The following is a 22,590-nucleotide window of genomic DNA, read 5'->3' on the forward strand; positions in this document are numbered from 1 at the left end:
CAGGGTCATTTACTCTCCCTGCCAGGAAAGAAAAGAATTTATCAGGTAAAGCATACATTTTGTTTTCTTTCCAATGGCAGGGAGAGTCCACAAATTCATTAATTACTGTTGGGAATCCAATACCCTAGCTAGAAAGGACACAGAATGAAAAACGGGAGGGAAAATAAGGTAGGCGGACCTTAATATGAAAGCATTACTGCTTGAAGCACTTTTCTCCCAAAAGCAGTCTCAGCTGAGGCAAAACCATCCAACTTGTAGAATTTAGAAAAAGTATGTAAAGAGGATCAGGTAGGCGCCTTACAAATCTGCTCCATAGAAGCTGCGTTCTTAAAAGCCCAAGAAGAGGATACTGCCCGAGTAGAATAAAACGTAATCCTTTTAGGATGCTGTTGGCCAGCTTCCTAATAGGCCAAATGGAAAATACTTTTCAGCCAAAAAGAAAGGGTAGTCGCAGTAGCCTTCATTGTGCTTACCAGCACACAACACAAACAAGGAGGAAGACTGTCTAAAATCCTTGGTCGCATGAAGATAGAACTTCACATCAGGCACTACATCCAGATTGTCCTTCTCTGCCAACCTCCTATAGTAGACGAAGGCAAAGAATAACTGGGGGAGTAAGGGAAGTGAAAGCGATATTTATAAGCTTTGGTTGGGGTGTCTATGCCTCCTCCTGGTGGCCAGGTGTTGAATTCCCAACAGTAAAGAATTAAATTGTGGACTCTCCCTGAAAAAAAAGAAAAAGAAAAGCGAGACAATCTCATCAGTCTTTATGAACTCAGCATGCTGGGCCTAAGTTTAAGTTAAAATCCTGAACTAACCTCTGGAACACTGCTTGGAATGCTTACTAGTCATGGTAAAAAAAATAATGCTTTCGTAACAGAAACAAATACCATATACAGCTGTTGGCTGCAAAATTTGGATATTTTTGGCACCAGATGTTTTAGTGTAAAAGTATTATATTGTGCAAATCCAGATGATTGTGTTTTGCACTTTTACACTAATAAATTTGATGCGTGAAAATAGCTAAACGCTGCAGCCCGCAGCCATATTGTTGTCCATACCTAATGCTTACAGTCAGTCCTCTATTTATGCCAGCAAGATCACCTAAACCATTTTTAAGTGTCTTTCTAAACTGTTGGGTTTGTAATTATTGTTTTTCCACATTGCTGGTGGTTTGCAACAATGTTTTTGGGCCTTGTATGGTGGCTGTTGGTAAAGCCTTAGCTGCAAAACTGAGGTTTATCTCAAATATAACAAAATAAGCCATAATATTATAATAAATGAAGCAAACTGTGTTCTTACCTATTTTTTTAATTATTTTTCCAGGTTTACATTTTGTATGTTCTTGACACAAATCACATTCTTTACCACTGTCTTCTGGACAGAAATATCCAAACTGGCACTCACATACTGTATTTGAAGTATAGGTACATGGTTTCTGTATAATAAGTCCAGCTCCTAAACAGTAGATAAACAATAAAAAAGCAAGCTTTACAGTTATAATATATCAGGTTTTAATATTCTTTACAATAACACTATCATCACTATTACATATATATCATGGCATTTGGAAGGCTGAGGTACTAAACCAATTTTTTTCTTCAGTATACACAAGAGAGGAACCAATGGGGGATACTTTGAAACAAACTAGAACATACAAGCCCATACCATTAACTGGGTTATCTCTAGAGGATATCAGGGGAAAAATGGATAATATCCCAAATGGAATACAACCAAGGGGTTTACAGGAATTTAGCACTTTAATTTTTTTAAGGTTCATTATCCTCAGGCATAGTACCCCAGAACTGACATAAAGCTGATGTGGTGCCACTCTTCAAAAAGGAAAGCAGTGCTGATTCAGGAAGCTATAGACCAGTTAGTCTGACATCAATAGTGGGGAAGATACTTGAAGGGTTTATAAGGGATTATATTGATAAGTATATACGTGTAAACAAGATTATGGGGTCGATTTAACAAGCAGCGGATGCTGCTTCCGACCCCGATCGTTTCTGGTCCGCTTTTTAGATGGCGGACTGAAATCATTATGATCCAATATGATCTGGGTGATTGACACCCCTGGTAGCAGCCAATTGGCCATTGGTGAGCAGGGGGCGGCATTGTACAAGCATTTCACTAGAGATGCTTGTGCAATGTTAAATGCTGACATCGTATGCTGCTGGCATTTAGCAAGGTCAAGCAGACATGATTCGCTACAGCAAATCATGTCCGCTCGACCCTACATAAATCTACCCTTTTGAGTTCAATTCAGCATGGTTTTATGAGAAATAGATCATGTCAAACTATTCTAATTCAATTTTACCAGGAAGTAAAAATATAGAGGGGAATCAGTTGATGTGATACTGTATACTTGTATTTTGCAAAGGAATTTGATACAGTGCCACATGAGAGATTAATGTACAAAATTAAAGCACTGGGAATATCTGAAAATGTTAGCTCATGAATAAATAACTGGATAAAAGATAGGGAGCAACGAGTAGTAGTGAATGTGTCATACTCAGATTGGACAAAGGTAATCAGTGGAGTCCCCCAGGGATCAGTACTGGGCCCTGTTCTCTTTAATATTTTTATTAATGACTTGGAGCAAGGATTAAATAGCAACATCTCTATTTTTGCAGATGATACAAAGTTGTGTAAGGTCATTAGGTAAGAGCAGGATGAACTTGCTTTAGAAGGGGATCTGCATAAAATAGAAGAATGGGCAAATAAATAGAAAATTAGATTTAATACTAAAAATTCAAGGTTTTACATTTTGAATGTAAAAATAAGCAGACAGGGGGCGTGTCCGGGCAATGGTGGTGAACAGCCACACTTTCAGAAGCTCCGAGTGAATCCTGTTTAATCCGCCGATTTATACAGGCATCTGACAGCAAAAACTAACATAAATAGCTGAGAAAGTGCCCTATATTCAGGGGACAAAGAATACCTTTTTCTGCTGTTTACATGATCTTTGGGCCCCGAACCCGACCGTCGAGCCCTTAGGCGGTGGCCTACTATAGTTCCCTCGACACCACAGTTGTGGTGGGACTGTTTTTCCTATATATAACATTATGGAGGACCTACATGCGACACTGCAGATCTTACTTAAGAATCTAGAATATCAAATGGAAAGGGAAATGGCTGATTTTACCATTTTATGCCAAACTTTGAGAAGGCGGGACACCCCATCGCCATATGAGACCACAATTACCGATATGGAACATGTAACTCAAACATCACTGGACCAGCACAGAGAGACCTTGAACTTTCCGGCATCTATGGCAGATAAACGAGATGGCTCTGGTGGAACTCATCAGCAAGGGGAAGCTGGTGGCTGCGCAAGATGGCTGCAGATAGCACAAAATAAAGCTGGAGTGAAGCGGTACCTGGCTGCCGCCCGGAGCGATGCAACCAACCACTCGGGATATTGCCAGAGGGCTGAGACACTGACCACAACAACAGAGATCACAAGGAGGCAGCTAAGGAGAGTTGTTTGCCGTGAGATCACAGAATGGGACCTGTGTCGCGTACCTACTGGTGCTGTTCCTCCCAACATGGACGTGAGCCTTGCTTTCTATCCTTTGATAACTTTTGCAGTTGGTGTCCAGATGTTGCACAGACCTCTGATTGTGATGAAAGGTGAACTAGCAATTCAAAGCAGAACTGGAGTCGGTTAATTAATAGGGGTTTTATTTCTATGGAGTAATATCTTTAACCAGATAAAAGTTTGGTAGTAGATACACTTTCAGCCAACGTTAAGTAACTAAATGAATCTTACTTTTACAAGTTTACATGTTCTTCAGCTAGATTATAAAACATAACTGCTATTTAACTGACTGAAATTAGCTTATACCTAATCCTGGCATTATTCTGCATTTTATTTTATTTGTCTCTTTCTTTTACTATATATTGGATTAGCCACCCTTACTTGTCCATTGTGTTTTATATAAGTTACATGTTCTAGATATTTATATAATACTATTATTGACATATAAGGTCTGCAGACTGTAATCAATAGACATTTACCCCTTAGCTTCATCAGATAGCTTACAGCTAAAGGGATGAGACGTTAAAGGGACAGTCTAGTCAAAATTAAACTTTCATTATTCAGATAGGACATGCAATTTTAATCAACTTTCCAAATTACTTTTATCATCAAATTTGCTTTTTTCTCTTAGTATTCTTAGTTGAAACTAAACCTATGCAGACTCATATGCTAATTTCTAAACCCTTGAGGGCTGCCTCTTATCACAGGCTTTTTAAATTCCTTTTCAACACAAAGAGACAGAAAGTACACATGGGCCATATAGATAACACTGTGTTCAGGCACAGGGAGTTATTTAAGATTTAGCCCAACACAATGCTAACTGCAAAACAATAGATAATAAACAGTCACAGTCATGTGATCAGGGGGCTGGAAGAAGGTTCCTAGATACAAGGTAATCACAGAGGTAAAAAGTATATTAATATAACTGTGTTGGTTGTGCAAAACTGGGGAATGGATAATAAAGAGATTATCTATCTTTTAAAACAATAACAATTCTATGGTAGACTGTCCCATCTAACCCTATATACTTATTATTTGCTATGCTTTTCTCAACAAGTAAGTATAAGAATTCCTTTGTGGGAGTTAGGCATCTTCTAACCCTAATTGTGGAGGTTAAGCTTTCTATATATGTTGCTAGGCAGTATCATACATATCAAAAAGAAGATCGCATAGCTGGCTTCTAAAAAGTCTCCAAGTTCATTATATAGTTTAGTGGAATATTAAGATGCTCTGCATGGCCTGCCGTTGTTTTGAGACCAACATTAAAACGATATAAGAGTAATAACATGGGTTTACACTTATAATGTCGACATCATATATGGAATTGAAAGAAGTCATCCTTTTGACATTAATAATAACCTAATATGGGTTACAGCACTAATTTCCTCCTGTGCTCATTGCCCCAGGCAACTTTATTTGTTTCTCAGCTATCAAGTAGGCAAAAACTTTATAATAGTATACTACAAAACAGTTTGCAGGTTATTTATTTAATTCTATACAAATTTACGGGTTGTGGAGCCTTGCATACTATAATCATAATCATATCTAGGTATGACCCCTATCTATTTATTATGCAAACTCACGCTTTGTCTATATCATATTTACTTATCTAGATATTCATTTATTCTATTCCATTTATTATATCAGTTGCTAATTTGTTGCTATACATCTAGGTCCAAAAGTGACCACTTCAAATGCTAATTTTCCTCCTTTTGTGTCAAGTGAGGAGACTACTTCAGAAAATAATGTAAAATCGAGTTTGAAGAAGCTTATATACTGCATTTCAGTGTGTGGATTTCACGTGTCAATGATTATTGATTTTTTTTTTATGCTATACAGTAAACTTTTGTACAGTATCTGTTGTATTATTTGCACAACCTCAATAAAAAACTATTAAATAAAAATAAAAAAAAATAAGCAGGCTAACTATTATTTAAATGGGACAAGACTTAGCTAAACAGAGGAGTAAATGGATTTGGGAGTAATAATAGATAACAAGCTAAAGTTGGGCGCACAATGCAGGGCAGCAGTGTCTAAGGCTAATAATGCATTTTTCTTTGATAAGTTCAAGGGTAATTTTGGGTCATCTCCAAGGCCAGCCCTTCCATTAGGTCACCTGGTATACAAAGGACCTAGGGTCGCATTCCAACCAGTGGTAAACTACATCCAGTTCAGCAGCACCAGGGCCAGAGTGTTGGGGAGGCCCATAGGCTCATGGAGCACAAAGGGGACGGTATCTGCTATAGACAGAACCTACTTAGGCTGTATGATGACCAGTAGCCTTAGCTTCAGCCCTCCCACATCCTACCTCTGTACCTTCCTCAACTGCTTCCGCCAGTGATGCTGCAGCTTCAGCTTGCTGTAATCAAGCACTAGGCCCAGGTATCTCTGTCAGCACTCCCCAGATAAAAACTGTAGCCTCAGTAGAGGCAGCAACAAGACACTGACCTAAATGTGAATACCTGCAGTGTGTGCATCAGATGCTGGGCCAAGCAGGGCATAATGCAGAGAGGTAAGTGTAGGCTGCATTGGGCCATGTGTGTCATCAAAAAAAGACCAGTAAGCCTGTGTGTGCTTTGTTTACACCATGCACCAAAGAGTGTAAATACACAATAGCAGTGAGCCAATGCAGACCAAACCCTTAACCCAAACCCTAGGCATCAATGCCTAGCAACTGCCAATACTAGGGCATCAATAAAGGACATTCCATTACCCACATCCCTGGGCATCAAAGTATGACATTCTCCTTACCAACTTTCCTGGGCATCAATGCATGGTATTCCTAGTTCCCAACCGTTGAGCACCAATGCAGGGAAACCTTTTACTCCCATTCCTGGTTATCAATACAGCAGACAAGTTAAGAATTGTCAGAACAAGAAAGCTTGTTTGTAAGTAGGGTGATGGATAGTCGGATTGATAGTACAAAAATAGGGTACAAATTTTAAGTCTTGGCTAGGGCCCAGGAAATCCTTGAGTTGGCACTGGTTATCTCCAGCAATAGAGAAATATTTCCATGAAGAGACACTCAGTTGTTTTGATGGGATGACGGCATATGGAATCTAATTTTACTTCTGGAAACCTGGGAAATAAATAGCAGAATTTTCTGTTTAAATGACATGCTGCCAAATGACAAAACAATATCTTTATTGTTTAGTGGGAATCCTGGGGAGACCTCCCTTAAGATCTAAGATTATTCCACAATGCAACCCAACTTAACTGATCAGTATCTGTGATAATCAGTTCAAAGTAACAAAAAAATAACAGTCATCAAAATTAACAATATTTTTTGATGATATAGATAAAGTTTAGGGTAAAACCAACTGTTCTAATACAATTAGCGGAAAAAGGTCTTATATAAAAGTGGCAATGGAATAACTATCAGAGCTCCTAACATTAGACCATGAGGTCCCTTGTTAAGGGAAGGGACAAGAATTTAAAATTCCATGTTGCTTTTATGGTTTAGAGAAAACTCTTAAAAGTTGTTGTCTTTGTTTTTTTTTTAAATATTTTTGATACAGATCTCCCTTCAAATGAACCAGTTTTTGACAGGACTGATCAGCAACCAAAGCACTTAGGGCTATATTACAAGTGGAGCGATAAAATTGTATCATTCGTGAGCTCTAACTGCACTCAATTTAAATCAATAGCGCTCCCATGTTTACGCTGGTATTATCAGTTGAAGGTTCCAATCAGCCAATAGAATGAGAGTTCAATCCTATTGACTGATTGGATCAGTCAATAGGATGAAAGCTCAATCCTATTGGCTATTTGCAACAGCCAATAGGATTTTTTCACCTTTAATTCCTATTGGCTGATAGAAAATGGAGCGAGCTGCTAAAAAAAAAAACCCGCACAATTATTTTGGTTTCCCAGTGCATAAAAAAGTTATGTTTACACTATACTGTAGTCTATTAAGTGTGCATTAGCATTATGTCTAAAAAAACAATGCACATACCTTATTTAAAAATACTTTATTGCTAAAAAAATGGAGCTCTACACGACAGGAAAAAATGCTCTTACTAATGTATAACATTGTTGCAAAACTGCTTTTCAACAAAAGAGAGCAAAAAAACAAAGAACATTGATCATTGGAGTCAATTGTAATGTTGTTTAAAATTTAATTCTCTATCTGACATTTTTTGGGTGTTATGTCCCTTTAAGATCCACAATATCAATTTTAGATGACAATTTGTCTATTTGTATTAAAGTTAGTTGCACTTAAAGGGACACTGAACCCCATTTTTTTCTTTTGTGATTCAGAAAGAGCATGCAATTTTAAGCAACTTTCTAATTTACTCCTATTATCAAATTGTCTTCATTCTCTTGGTATCTTTATTTGAAATGCAAGCATGTAAGTTTAGATGCCGGCCCATTTTTGGTGAACACTCTGTGTTGCTCTTGCTGACTGGTGGATAAATTCACCCACCAATAAACAAATGCTTTCCATGGTGCTGAACCAAAAAAATAGCTTAGACGCCTTCTTTTTCAAATAAAGAAAGCAAGAGAACGAAGAAAATTGATAATAGGAGTTAATTAGAAAGTTGCTTAAAATTGCATGCTCTATCTGAATCATGCAAGAAAAATTTGGGTTCAGTGTCCCTTTAAGGCAAGGATGAAGTGGAAGTCAGCAGTTGTGTTGTTGGTTTGTCAGTTTCAGATTGATGATTGTTTGTGTCCTTTGTATTTTGATCTTGCAAGCATAAGAAAGTATTCATTGTAGAAGTTTTTGTAAATTGACTTCCCTTATCTAATTTGTTCATTTTCTTTGAAGCCATTATGACAAAGCTAAGCAAAATGTGCTTTATAAAGTGTTCGCCTTTTTTTTTTTTTTTTTTAAATGTTAAAATGTAAATCACGTTAGCACTCAAGTAGAAGATGATATTCAGGAAAAGCTATGACAAAAATACAATCCATTGTATAAGGAGAAGAATCCACCTTAAACTAGCTGGACAGAAGTTTTTTCGCCAACATGTAAGTATTTCCGTTGCTGCTGCAATAAACATTATAAACTTGCTCTTGTCTTATAGAAAAAAAGGGACCATTATATTAATCAAGACTCCTAAGAAACATTCTAGCTGAGAGTCAATGGTGTGATTCACTATCCAGCGTTGTTGTGAACTTCAAATAGCAGATTATATGCAAAGGAGTCGCAAGTAAAGGATTTAAAAGGTGATTGATGCATTCAAAATAATCTGATAGTTTGATATCTTCTTACTGTGTAAAGAGGATGCTGTGATTGTTTAAGAAGCTGCACCCAGGTGGTAAATCACCATAGAACAGGCTAATATTGTTATTGAGTTGGTTGTTCATTCCTGTGAGTGTGCTTCTCTCTGTATGTATGTTATTGTTTAAGAAATGTGAGTTATAATAATTTCACATAATAGCTATGCTGGTACTAGTAAGAGGTGTCCTTTGAAAAGTTATAGGGATATTATCCCCCAATTTAATGTTTGGCACGTCAAGGTGTTGTTATTAGGCCTCAATAGGCCACTGCTTATCCGAAGCCGCCTAACTTGGCATTTCAGCCAGTCCGGTCCATATCGAAGAAGACTTAGGTGTTTGGGGAGCACAGCCTGTCTATGTAGGACCGTAGACAAGCACAGGAGGGATCACTTTGTTGCCAGATGCCACCAGGCATTCCTATGCTGTGCCGAAAACTGGTCCTCCGCTTTGCTCCAATGCTCTGGGCGCTCCTTTTCAAACTGTTTATCCGATTAGAAGATTGGTGCAGGGTAAAATAGAGTGGTTATTTTCTTGAGCTACTCCCACAGCTAATACTGATTGCGATTGTTCGAATGAGCTTCTTGGGTCATTTGGGAAGGAAAGGCCGGATCTCTAGCACTATGTGGCCATGTTCCTGCACTGCCTAGCTCCACCCACTTTTAAAATATTTTGTCATTTTTTTATGTGTCACTCCTTTGAAAACTTTGAAATATTTTTTAATTTGTATAGGTGTCACTCTTTTGAAACAGTATTTATGTCACCCTTTTGTTATGTCACTCCTTTGAGCTGTCGCTCCTTTGAACAGATACCTTAGCCATAGATACATTTTTTGACTGCAATGATAAGAGCATCACTTTGAATCCCAATCTTTGTTGTCCCAAGTTACTTTATTATGATCTAGTAACATTAGAATAAAATACTGTTCTCTTACCAGCATCACAGATTTTACATTTCAAGCATTTAGTTTCACCATTCGGATGATCCATATATGTTGGAGGAACACACGGAACACATTCTGTACTGATATGGGACGTGCAGTGATTTTTTACTACACTACCTGCAAGACATAAAGCTGTTCATTAGACAGTGAAACACAGACCTAAGATAAGGTTACATCTACACACAAAAAAACAATTAGGGGACAATTTCTAGATTAAAGGAATATTAAATTAATTTTTTATATAAGCATACTTAATCCATAAACAGTTCTACACTTAAAAGGGACATTAATGTGTAGTTTTTCTGTGTATATGGAAATCTACATTCAGGAATAAAGTCTAAATGGATATTTTGCAAACTTAGGAAAATCTATCTGGCCTCTTGCAGAAGGAACTTAAAGGGACAGTATACTGTTAAATTGTTTTTCCTTTAATGTGTTTCTGCTTACTTTTGTTACCAGCTGCAGAGTATAAAATGTATGAGATTTGCTTTATAGGGTTTATTTGTGTATATGAATTTTGTGTTTTGAAGCTGCAACCTAATAAAATGGGTTGAACTTGTAGGTATAATCAGATCTCATTACTTTATCACATTGTGTACATATACCTGCTTCTTTATCTTATATCTGCCCATAAACCAATCACCAATACGTGGAGAGAACAATGAGAAATTAACGTTTTATTACCTTATCTCTTCTATACCCCACTGGGAGTGTAATTTCTTCTACTGGCTGTGTTAACACAGCTTGGCCTTGAGGCCAAAAACTTTCAGGATGGGTGGGGATACCACAGGCTAAAAAAACTATTTGAAATGCCAATATAAAGGGTAATGAAAATACTTGCAAACAATTTAATACACTCCAGCAGGTAAAGTGGATCATTGGGAACAAATTAAAGGGGAGAAAATGTTTGAGTAAACTGTCCCTTTAATATGAAAGGGCAGAATTTACACATGTGCATTAGAATAAGTACCTATTAGCCTATAAATATTAGCAGGAAGAACCCACCACACAATGATCATTCTAAGGAAATACACAACTTTAGACCTCTGAGGCCCTTGTAATTACCCTGCAATTCATACTACTATATCAATTTAAATTCAAATTGAAACCGGTTTAAGTTAGATTTTAATTTCTGCTCTTTTATACAAGTAATAGAAAATTATTAAGTGTAATGTCCCATTAAGTATTAATTGTGCGCAAAGATGCAATTCCTGTTAAAACAGGTTCAATGGTTTCAATACCTGATTGCTTTATCAGTACAGGAGCTCATTTACATATCTTCTTAATTAGCCAAAGAAAAGGATATAAAATAAATAACACCTAAATGGATGTCCTTTGACTGTAAAAACAATGCATATTTTGATAACAAAAGTGCAGCTTTAAATCCTTTTCTAACAGTTATTTTGAATACAGGACTTTAAAACAGTTAGGAGGCAGGTTCGTAAAACTGTCCTGGGGATAAGCATTGTGGGTAACAAATCCCTGAGATTTCTGCTGTAAATGCAACGCTGCACAACCCTGTCTAGCATTAGACAGAGACTCAGCACATAGGTTACAGAGCTGAGTAGGGGGACACACCAACACCTCCTTATATAGCAAACACAAATTATAAAGGGTTAAATTGTCAGTAGATTGTTCAGTAGGGTTCAGCGTTATGTCTTTAGCCCAGTTTGCTCCATAATGATTTAGAATTGTAAGGACGGCAAGTATCTAAGATTAGATAGCAGCACAGAAATACAGCATTTTACAACCACATAAAGGCTAACTCCCTCAGAGGAACACACAGATATTTGCACAATATAAGACTGAAGTCTCTGTGAGGGAATTAGGAAAAAATAGGTACTGTCTCTTTAAGATAAAAAAAAATACTTTTAAAGTATAAAAATACAGTTTTAGTCAATTAAGGGTTAAATAAATATACATTTATCAAAAATATTTTATAATTAAGGGTGCTTACCTCTCCAAGGCTCTGAGAAGAAATTACAGTGTGTCAGCCAACATGGCCACCAGACCATGAGGGGAGAAGGAACAGAGCACACTGTTTTAGCACAAAAAAGTTAACCCTTCTGAGGATTGCACAGAAGAAATGTCAGTAACTTATTAAAATGAGCTCGCCAGCTGAAGAAATGATTAGGATCATCTGAGAGCCTGTTGTGAATGAAGGACGGAGTTCTGGCATGTGCTAAACTTATATCCTGTAAATTTATGTGGGCTATGAAGGTGCATGGTGCTTACCTGTCAGCACCTTCGTCTACCATGCTAACCTTAGCCTTGATCTGGACCCACAGGCCTTCCTCTAAGACTGAACACAAAACTACAATCTGAATACGGATATCAGGAACATATGGAGTGTCACCATAACCCTGAATGCTTCATGAACTTAAACAGCTATCATCCTCAGTCTAGACGGTTGTTTTAAGTGAAGCGTCCAGATCCACCCATCATTTCCTTTTTTATGCAAACCTTAGCTGTAAAAGTCTGCGTCCAGTAGATGCCCCATCCGAGGCAGTGCAAGCAAAGTGCCAAGGTTCTTTAAAAGGAGCAGCGCAGTGTAGACCAGGAGATTGTGGGCATACTAACATTTTACCTGGGAGGTTGGTGGCATCTCTGCACTTAGAGAAGATTTTCACTTCCAGGCTGAACTCCTGTCCACTCCTCTGCCCTAGGTACTTTAAGGAGGAAAATGGGCCTCAGATGGTTAGAGAACCCCTTTCATTTGAAATGAAGATGAGAGCTTCAAGTTTCACTATCACTCAATGCTGGAGGCAAAACATTTGCTAAGGAATCATGGGAATGTGGGAGAGATTAAAGCTCTGTTCTGTTGTGTGTTTTGCCTCCTCTTGTAGTACTGGACTTTAATCCCACATGTGATGGCTTGTGGACTCTCACCATCTTATAAAAGAAAAGGAGTTTAATATCCGTTTAATTATTAGTGGATGTATAGAGTGACACTTACCAGATAAACACATTGGACAGCACTCGTTATCTATCTCATAATCTCCTGGTTTGCATTTTAATGATTGTACTAATATTGCCAAACTGAAATAGATTATCTGTATAGAAACAAGACATAAAGATAAAAAAGTGTGAATAAAGAAAATTTTATTTAGCATAGCTTGTATAATGCATGAAAACTGAATTTGTAATATTCACTGATTGCATATGATGTTTAAAGGGCAGTAACACTTTGAAATTGCAAGACAAAATGTTTAAAAAGGGGCATGAAGCCCAATATTTTTTTCTTTCATGATTCAGGCAGAGCATACAATTTTAATTGTTTCCAATTTACTTCTATTATCAAATTTAATTTGTTCCTCTAAATCACCACTAGTTGGTGATTTCTGCAATTGCTGCATTTTCCTTATTAGGGAATCGTTGTGTGTTAACACAGTATGAAGCAAAACATCTGAGATATTGGATATCTAATTTGCATATCTTACCCAGAATCCTCTTGTGCATTGGTAACAGTGTATATGGAGTTTTACTGGGTGAAAGCAAGCAGGGATATTTGCCTGGATGTGCTAATTTCCTATGCAACAATTTTTATTGATTTATTTTTGAGACATGGAGGATTTTAATCTTAGACTTTTATCTCCACCATAATGTGAATGTATATATATATATATATATATATATATATATACTATAATTGCGTTTGAAATGTCCGACGCCGTCGGCAGTTGCGCATGCATCCTCAATGGAATGTTGGCAGCTTGAGGCAGTCAACAGAATGTGGATTCCAAAAATGGCAGGGTGGTGCCACCCTGCCATTTTCAGAATCCACCGGGATACAGCCAAAGCAAACAGAGCATTACAAAAAAAAAACACCGCCTGCACAAAGCATAACAAAAAAAACCCGAACCTCCCACACGAAGTATTAACACCTACACCGCAAACCCACACATCGCAAAATAATAAAGTAATTAACCCCTTAATCGTCAACCACCCACATCGCAATAAACCTAATTACCCTATTAACCCCGAAAACGCAAAATCCTCACATCGCAATACACATAATTAACTTATTAACCCCTAAACCACTAAACCCCCACATCGCAATAAACCTAATTACCCTATTAACCCCTAAACTGCAAAACCTCCACATCGCAATAAACATAATTAACCTATTAACCCCTAATCCCCACATTGCAATAAACATAATTAACCTATTAACCCCTAAACCGCAAAACCCCCACATTGCAATAAACCTATTTACCCTATTAACCCCTAAACCGCAAAACTCCCACATCGCAATAAACCTATTTACCCTATTAACCCCAAAACCCCAAAAACCCCACATCGCAATAAACCTAATTAACCTATTAACACCTTAAACCGCCAAAACCCACAACGCAAATAACTAATTAAATTACTAAGCCCCTAACCTAACACCCCCTAAATTAACACAAATTACCTAAACTAAAAAATACTAAAGTTACAAAAAATAAAAAAAGCTAAGATTACAAAAAATAAAAAAGGCTAACATTACAGAACATAAAAAAACAAATTACCAAAGTTTACAAAATTAAACCTAATCCTTATGAAAATAAAAAAGCCCCCCCCAAATAAAAACACCCCCTAATCTAAGAATAAACTGCCAGTAACTCTTAAAAGGGCTTTTTGCAGGACATTGCCCCAAGATAAACAGCTCTTTTGCATAAGAAAAAAGTCCCACTAACAGTAAACCCCCTACCCCCAAAAATAAAAGAACATAACACTAAAAAACCTAAACTACCCATTGCCCTGAAAAGGGCATTTGTTTGGGCATTGCCCTTAAAAGGGCATTTAGCTCTTTTAGGAATTGCCAACCCTAATCTAAACAAAAAAAAAACAACCTAAGTCTAACCCCCAGGTTGATACACACCGTTCCTGAAGTCCGGCGGAAAAGGTCCTGTCCCATGCGGTGAAGTCTTCTTCAAGCGGCGACCTCTTCTTTCTTCTTCCAGGGACAATCCGGCGCAGAGCGGAGGGTGGAGCTGAAGACCGATGACCGCGGAGCTGAAGACCAGCGACACTGGAACTGAAGACCGGCGACCCTGAAACTGAAGACTGGCGACCGCGGAGCCATGGAGCATGGAGGATCCTCTTCTTCCGATCGCCGCCGTACACTGAATAGTGAATTCAAGGTACGAGATTAAAGATGGCGTTTCTTTAATTCCTATTGGCTGATTCTTCAAATTCAAATCAGCCAATAGGATGAGAGCTACTCAAATCCTATTGGCTGTTCAAATCAGCCAAAAGGATGAGAACTACTGAAATTCTTTTGGCTATTCAAATCAGCCAATAGAATTTCAGTAGCTCTCATCCTATTGGCTGATTTGAACAATAGGAATTCAAGGGGCGCCATTTTTAATCTCGTACCTTGAATTCACTATCCAATGTACGGCAGCAATCGTACGAAGAGGATCCTCCATACTCCATGGCTTCGCGGTCTTCAGTTTCAGCGTCGCCGGTCTTCAGTTCCAGGATTACCGGTCGTTCTTCAGCTCTGCCCTCCGCTCTGGGCTGGATGTTCCTGGAAGAAGAAAGAAGAGGTCGCCGCTTGGAAGAAGACTTCACCACATGGGACAGGACCTTCTCCGCCGGACTTCAGGAACGGTGAGTACCAACCTGGGGATTAGATTTAGGGTTTTTTTTTTGGTTTCTTTTTAAGATTAGGGTGGGCATTTTGTAAAAGAGCTAAATGCCCTTTTAAGGGCAATACCCAAAGGGCTACTGGTAGTTTATTCTTAGAGTAGAGGGTGTTTTTATTTTGGGGGTCTTTTTTATTTTCATAGGGATTAGGCATAATTTTTTAAAATTTGATAATTTTTTTTTTTATTTTCTGTAATATTAGTTTTTTTTATTTTCTGTAATTTTAGCTTAGTTTAAACTTAGGTTTAATTTTTTAAGTTTTGGGGGTTAGACAGGTTTTTTTTATTTTTATTTTTTTATTTATTTTTTTAGATTAGGGATGGGCAGCAAAAGATCTGAATGCCCTTTTAAGGGCAATGCCCATACAAATGTCCTTTTCAGGGCAATGGATAGTTTAGGTTTTTTAGTGTTAGGTTTATTTATTTTGGGGGGGTTTGGTGGGTTTGTGTGTTTTACTGTTAGGGGGGACTTAGAATTTTTTGTAACTGCAAAAGAGCTATTTAACTTAGGGCAATGCCCTACAAAAAGCCCTTTTAAGGGCTATTGGCAGTTCAGCATTAGATTAGGGGGTGTTTTTATTTGGGGGGGAGCTTTTTAATTTTCATAGGAATTAGGTTTATTTTTTTATTTTGGGCAGGCTTACCAACTAGTATATATATATATATATATATATATATATATATATATATATATATATATATATATATATATATATATATATATTATATATATATAGTATATATATATATATATATATATATATGTGTGTGTGTGTGTGTGTGTACATATGTATTTATATGTGTACATATGTATTTACAGACATATATACACATATAAACACATAAATACATATATAGATATATTTGTAAGTGCATTGAGCCCTTTGCAGTTAAAGGGACAGTCAACACCCGGCAGAACTTAATACCATAATTTAGATACTCAGAATAAGATGCGCCTGCACCACCTCCCATGTTAAATACCTCTAACGTTATGAAGTAATCGTCCACAGCACATACGTTTTTCAGCTGTAGACATGGCCGCCAAACTCCACCCAACGTAACGTAATCCTATGGCAAAAAAGAACAGAGCGCACACACACACATCAAGGTAGACGTTTCCACATTTAATATATATACAACGGTTAAAAACACTCACAAGATAGTTTAAAAATACAAGCCTGTGTCCCACTGTAGGGGAAGAAATCGGGCAGTCCCAGTTCACATCCAGTGAAAGTTCTTCAGGAACTCGAAAATACAGACGTCCGATTATTCACGTCAAGCTCCGCCCAACGCGTTTCATCCGCCCTAAGCGAACTTTTTCAAGAGGATGAATGGTTGTTCACACGTCAACTGACCGTGCCCTTAAGTTGCTCCCACTTTCTATCTATTGGCTGCTGAACGGCCAATCTGGTTCAACCATTCATCCTCTAGAAAAAGTTTGCTTAAAGCGGATTAAACGCGTTGGGGCGGAGCTTGACGAGGCTCCTAAGGACTAACATCCATTACAAGTAAATAATCGGACGTCTGTTTTTTCGAGTTCCTGAAGGACTTTCACTGGATGTGAACTGGGACTGCCCGATTTTTTCCCCTACAGTGGGATACAGGCTTGTGTTTTTATACTATCTTTTGTAACCGTTGTATATATATATTAAATGTGGAAACATCAACCTTGATGTGGGTGTGCGCTCTGTTCTTTTTTGCCATAGGATCTTCAAGTTGAGAGAGGTGTGTGACATATCTCTGGAAGCAGCTGCAACCCACGGATCGGATTTGTGACGTTCTTTGGATGAACTGACCCTACATTGATCCCTCATTCATTAATTGCATGTGGTATAAGAAGTATTTACTGCTTGCTGTTTACAATTTTTTTTTTTTTTTTGTGATTTTATCATTGTATATATATCATGTATATATATATATATATATATATATATATATATACATATATATATATATATATATATGTATATCAGGTATATTTGGTTTAAATCTCTGCCACACATCCCTTTTTTCCTTAGCTGCGCTGCTAATACTGTGTTTGGAGAAAGTAACGTAATACATTTCTTTTCAAAATAAACAGCCAATCAGAATAGAATCTTCGGTCGGATTCTTTACCCGCGGTCACGGCGATTCCCAGCAGCAGTTCAAATTTCTTATTCTGAGTATCTAAATAATAGTATTAAGTTCTGCCGGGTGTTGACTGTCCCTTTAAGTAGATTATGTAAAAACATATTTATGCAATATTCATGTTTAAGTAAAGTGTTTAGCTGTGTATTTACTATAAATATTTCACATTCCAATGTTCTTCACATAGGGGTAAATGTTCTAAGTATTTTTAAATAGATATTCCTATATGTATCTGTATAAATTGTCAGGGTATTGATGAGTGATATTTAATTGATATATGTATATATATATCTCAACATAAAATATATGAAATACTTCAATATTATATGAAATGCTTAGACCCTTGCTAAATGCAAATCCATTTGTCAAGATTCTGAAGCTAGACTCAGAAATCAACCCCCCCCCCCCTCTATACAGGTATACCCCGCTCATACAGCGGGTTAGGGACCGGAACCCCGCTGTAAAGTGAAAACCGCCTTAAAGTGAAACAAGGCAGTTTTAGCTTTCTTTTCACTTGCCAGTGTGTTTAAAAACTTAAAAACATGTTTTAACTAACTTATATTAGGTGTACAATAGAGCTAAGTTTAGTTTAACACTCGCACAGCACAGTATTCAATGAATACTGTACCTGTAAAATAGTGACAATCACTGTAGTACAATTTGCCAGAGTATAGCACTGAGACACAGATTGCACTGTAATGATGTAAACAGAGTGAACTAAGCATAATAAAATGGTGCCAGTCACTTTTCTTGCAATCTCACGAAGATTACAGCACTGTTTTAAAATCCTTGGAGGTTGAACTTCAGCTCCACAAAGCGCTGTATTAGCGAAGCGCTGTAAAGTGAAGCGCTGTAAAGTGAGGTATACCTGTACACAAATGCACAACTCAGAGTTCAAAGTAAACATTTGTTCAAATAGTGAAGGCAAGTCACTTCAAAGAGATTTTACCACATGGCATTCTCAGATTTGTACGCCCATATAAGGGTTTCCTGTCTAAAGAGTTAGTTCATCACTGACCCCCTCATGTAGTCACCAATATGAAAGTATTGGTCAGTATTTGAAGCAAGCAAAATCTCAGGAGGGTTATTACTTTAACACATGCAAACTATGAGACAAATAATTCTTTGAAGGTTTGAATACACATATGTTGTCTAGAAAAGACACTTACAGGCATGTGAAAGCAAATTGGGATTTTAAATAACCTATATTAGAACTTTTCAGATATTTCATTTGTACCTCAGTAAAATGTATCTATATGGATCTGGGGGATGTGTCAAATGCTTATATAATATAATACATATGAAGTTAAGTGAATATGTATCTGTATTGAATTTAAAATGTTTGACTGTATTTCAAAATAAACAGCATTTGCTTTATTTCAGAATATGATCCCAATGAGGTTTGGAAATGAATACATATTCAATAAGTTGTCCTATGAAGTATATCATAGATAGGAGTCCATATTTAATCATTAGTAATATATATATTAATTAGTCAATCATAATAATGCTTTTTATATATATATATATATATATATATATATATATATATATATATATATATATATATATATATATATATATATATATATATATATATATAGGTGAAACTCGGAAAATTAGAATATTGTGCAAAAGTTCATTTATTTCACTAATGCAACTGAAAAGGTGAAACTAATATATGAGATAGACTCATTACATGCAAAGCAAGATAGTTCAAGCCGTGATTTGTCATAATTGTGATGATTATGGCTTACAGCTCATGAAAACCCCAAATCCATAATCTCAGAAAATTAGAATATTACATGCAATCAATAAAATAAGGATTGTACATAGAACAATATCGGACCTCTGAAAAGTATAAGCATGCATACTGTATGTACTCAGTACTTGGTGTGGGCCCCTTTTGCAGCAATTACTGCCTCAATGCGGCGTGGCATGGAAGCTATCAGCCTGTGGCACTGCTGAGGTGTTATGGAAGACCAGGATGCTTCAATAGCGGCCTTCAGCTCTTCTGCATTGTTCGGTCTCATGTCTCTCATCATTCTCTTGGCAATGCCCCATAGATTCTCTAAAGGGGTTCAGGTCAGGCGAGTTTGCTGGTCAATCCAGCACAGTAATCCCACGGTCACTGAACCAGGTTTTGGTGCTTTTGGCAGTGTGGGCAGGTGCCAAGTCCTGCTGGAAAATGAAGTCAGCATCCCCATAGAGCTCGTCTGCGGAAGGAAGCATGAAGTGCTCCAAAATCTCTTGATAGACGGCTGCGTTGACCCTGGACTTAATGAAGCACAGTGGACCAACACCAGCAGATGACATGGCTCCCCAAATCAACACAGACTGTGGAAACTTCACACTGGACTTCAAGCATCTTGCAGTGTGTGCCTCTCCATTCTTCCTCCATACTCTGGGTCCTTGGTTTCCAAATGAGATGCAAAATTTACTTTCATCAGATAAGAGGACTTTGGACCACTGAGCAACAGACCAGGTCTGTTTTTCTTTAGCCCAGGTAAGACGCTTCTGACGTTGTTTGTTGTTCAGGAGTGGCTTGACAAGAGGAATACAACATTTGAAGCCCATGTCCAGGATCCATCTGTGTGTGGTGGCTCTTGATGCACTGACTCCAGCCTCAGTCCACTCCTTGTGAAAGTCCCCAACACTTTTGAATTGCCTTTTCCTGACAATTCTTTCCAGGCTGCAGTCATCCCTGCTGCTTGTGCAAATTTTTCTTCCACACTTTTCCCTTCCACATAACTTTCTATTAATGTGCTTTGATACAGCACTTAGGGAACATCCAACTTCTTTTGCAATTACATTTTGAGGCTTTCCCTCCTTATGGAGGGTGTCAATGATAGTTTTCTGCACAACTGTCAGGTCAGCAGTCTTTCCCATGATTGTGATTCCTACTGAACCAGACTGAGAGACAATTTAAAGGCTCAGGAACCCTTTGCAGGTGTTATGGCTTAATTAGCTGATTAGAGTGGGACACTGAGCCTAGAATATTGCACCTTTTCACAATATTCTAATTTTCTGAGATTGTGGATTAGGGGTTTTCATGAGCTGTAAGCCATAATCATCACAATTATGACAAATCACGGCTTGAACTATCTTGCTTTGCATGTAATGAGTCTCTCATATCTCTCACATATTAGTTTCACCTTTAAAGTTGCATTAGTGAAATAAATGAACTTTTGCACGATATTCAAATTTTTCGAGTTTCACCTGTATATATATATAATGGTATTAGTTCCAACAGAATTCCAACTGCAGGTACGTAGGGAATAAGGAGAGGACTGGAAAACGTGGTGTACACTAAATATGGAATATACTGTATTTATATTCAAATAGAATGATGCTCAAATATACATATGGCTATATGATTAATTACATTACACTGCTACTTTCAGACTATATTTATGATATAAAATAGTAGGAAATATATATCACATGTATATATATATATATATATATATATATATATATTCTAAGTGTACCCATGTTTAGTCTCAAAAATACATGCTAAATTATATTAGATGGGCCATACACTGAACAAATAGTTTATTAAAACTATGAAATTATAAATGTATTGAAAGTACATTTCTATAAAACATATATATAGTTGAAATACAGTTAAGATTTTGCAAACAAAGCTACATTTCAGTTGCCTGTGCCCCCCTGGTGTTTGATATGAGGTATTACAGCCACAAGGTATGTGGCTGTCAGGAGAGATAAATTGCCAAGCTCCAATGAGAGATAAGCTCAGACTCAAAGGGCGTACTCAGAATCGTTTCATTGGGTGATTAGAAATGAAGGTGGGATTTTGTCACAGATAAAATTCTTTGCACAGGAGGTGAAAGGGGCTTGCTGCTTAACTTGCCTTACGGACTTACTGACAGTCTTTGTGAGAAAAACTTTTGATGGGAAACTCTTTTTATACCAAAAAGAGCAAACAAAATTGGGCCTACTATTCACCTCCAGATTTGTGCAAAACCTGTTTATATGACGGTGAAACAGAATTCTGATTGGAAAAGCTGAAACTCTCATTGGATCTGGTAAAGTATAAGCGATTCTTAAATACATTTAATATTTTAAATCAAAGGTAGTGTCTATAGCAGTAGTTTAATTGAAGCTGTATTTAAAGGTGTAATTTATAAGTTATAATTCACATTTCATAAACCTGTGTAGTCTATAAATAATCATATCTAGCATTAAGCAATTTACTCTTAAGAAGAAAGGATTTTTGTATATTGAAGTAATAAGTTAATTTGGAGTTACTCTGATATATTTTAAAATTGCATTTATTATTGTGGTTAAATCTCTGGTTGATTATTTGAAGTATTATAAGACTATTTTGGGCCAAATAGCTTAATTATATTTTTCTGGAAGTGCTATTAGATTTATTGAGATTTGGTAAGATTTGTGTTGAAATATTTAATTGTTGTTAATTAAGCATTGTAAATTAGTAATCCTTGGGACAAAGATGCTGACTTTATATTAGTAGCATTAATAATTATTAGAACACTTTTCTTTAAATATTGGATTTCCTGTAAGACACCTACCATTTCAGAAGTGAGGAAAGTATTATTAGATTCATCAATTAAGGCGGCGTATGAATCAAAATTAGGGGGGCCCTTAAGAGAAAAATTTTGTAGAAAGTGGAAGGTTTTTGTGTGTATTTAGGGAAATGAGTTTGTACAATACATAGAACAAATTATTAACATCAAACTAGATTAGGGAGGGGTTGAGGGATACAGGTATGGGGGGGGGGTGAGAGGAGAGAGGGAAAACTCTTCCCTTTTTTTTTTTTTTTTTTTTTTCTCTCTCCTTTTCTTTTTCTTTGGGACTGTCCGGGAAAGGTTTTTGTTATTATACTTGAGATGAGTAGAAGTTTTTGATTTGTATGCTTTGAGCTCTTTTCTTTTATATATATATATTTTTTTATGCTGTAATCTCCAATGTATGGAGAAGTGTGTGTTATGTCTGTGTTTTCTTGTTTTTCTTCGTACAATAAAAATTAAAAAAAAAAAAAAATTAGTAATCCATATTTTGGCATTGGATTAATATTTCTGGATAACTACAAATGGTTATTGTAAGTTTAATGGTAATATTTGGTGTTTAATTCATTT

General features: G+C 36.9%; 1 protein-coding gene across 2 annotated transcripts in view; it reads right to left on the reverse strand.

Moving 5' to 3' along the window:
• Positions 1-22,590, reverse strand: part of TNFRSF14 (TNF receptor superfamily member 14) — a 52,866-nt gene that overhangs the window by 21,549 nt on the left and 8,727 nt on the right. For both annotated transcript variants that reach the window (XM_053690345.1, XM_053690346.1), the window contains exons 2-4: positions 12,664-12,760; positions 9,699-9,824; positions 1,303-1,458 (exon numbers count right to left, since the gene is read on the reverse strand). In XM_053690345.1, coding sequence (XP_053546320.1) covers positions 1,303-1,458; positions 9,699-9,824; positions 12,664-12,760 — 379 coding nt within the window. The remainder of the gene's footprint in view (positions 1-1,302; positions 1,459-9,698; positions 9,825-12,663; positions 12,761-22,590) is intronic.

The sequence above is a fragment of the Bombina bombina genome, chromosome 8 (assembly GCF_027579735.1).
Source record: "Bombina bombina isolate aBomBom1 chromosome 8, aBomBom1.pri, whole genome shotgun sequence".
Taxonomy (NCBI): Eukaryota; Metazoa; Chordata; class Amphibia; order Anura; family Bombinatoridae; genus Bombina; species Bombina bombina.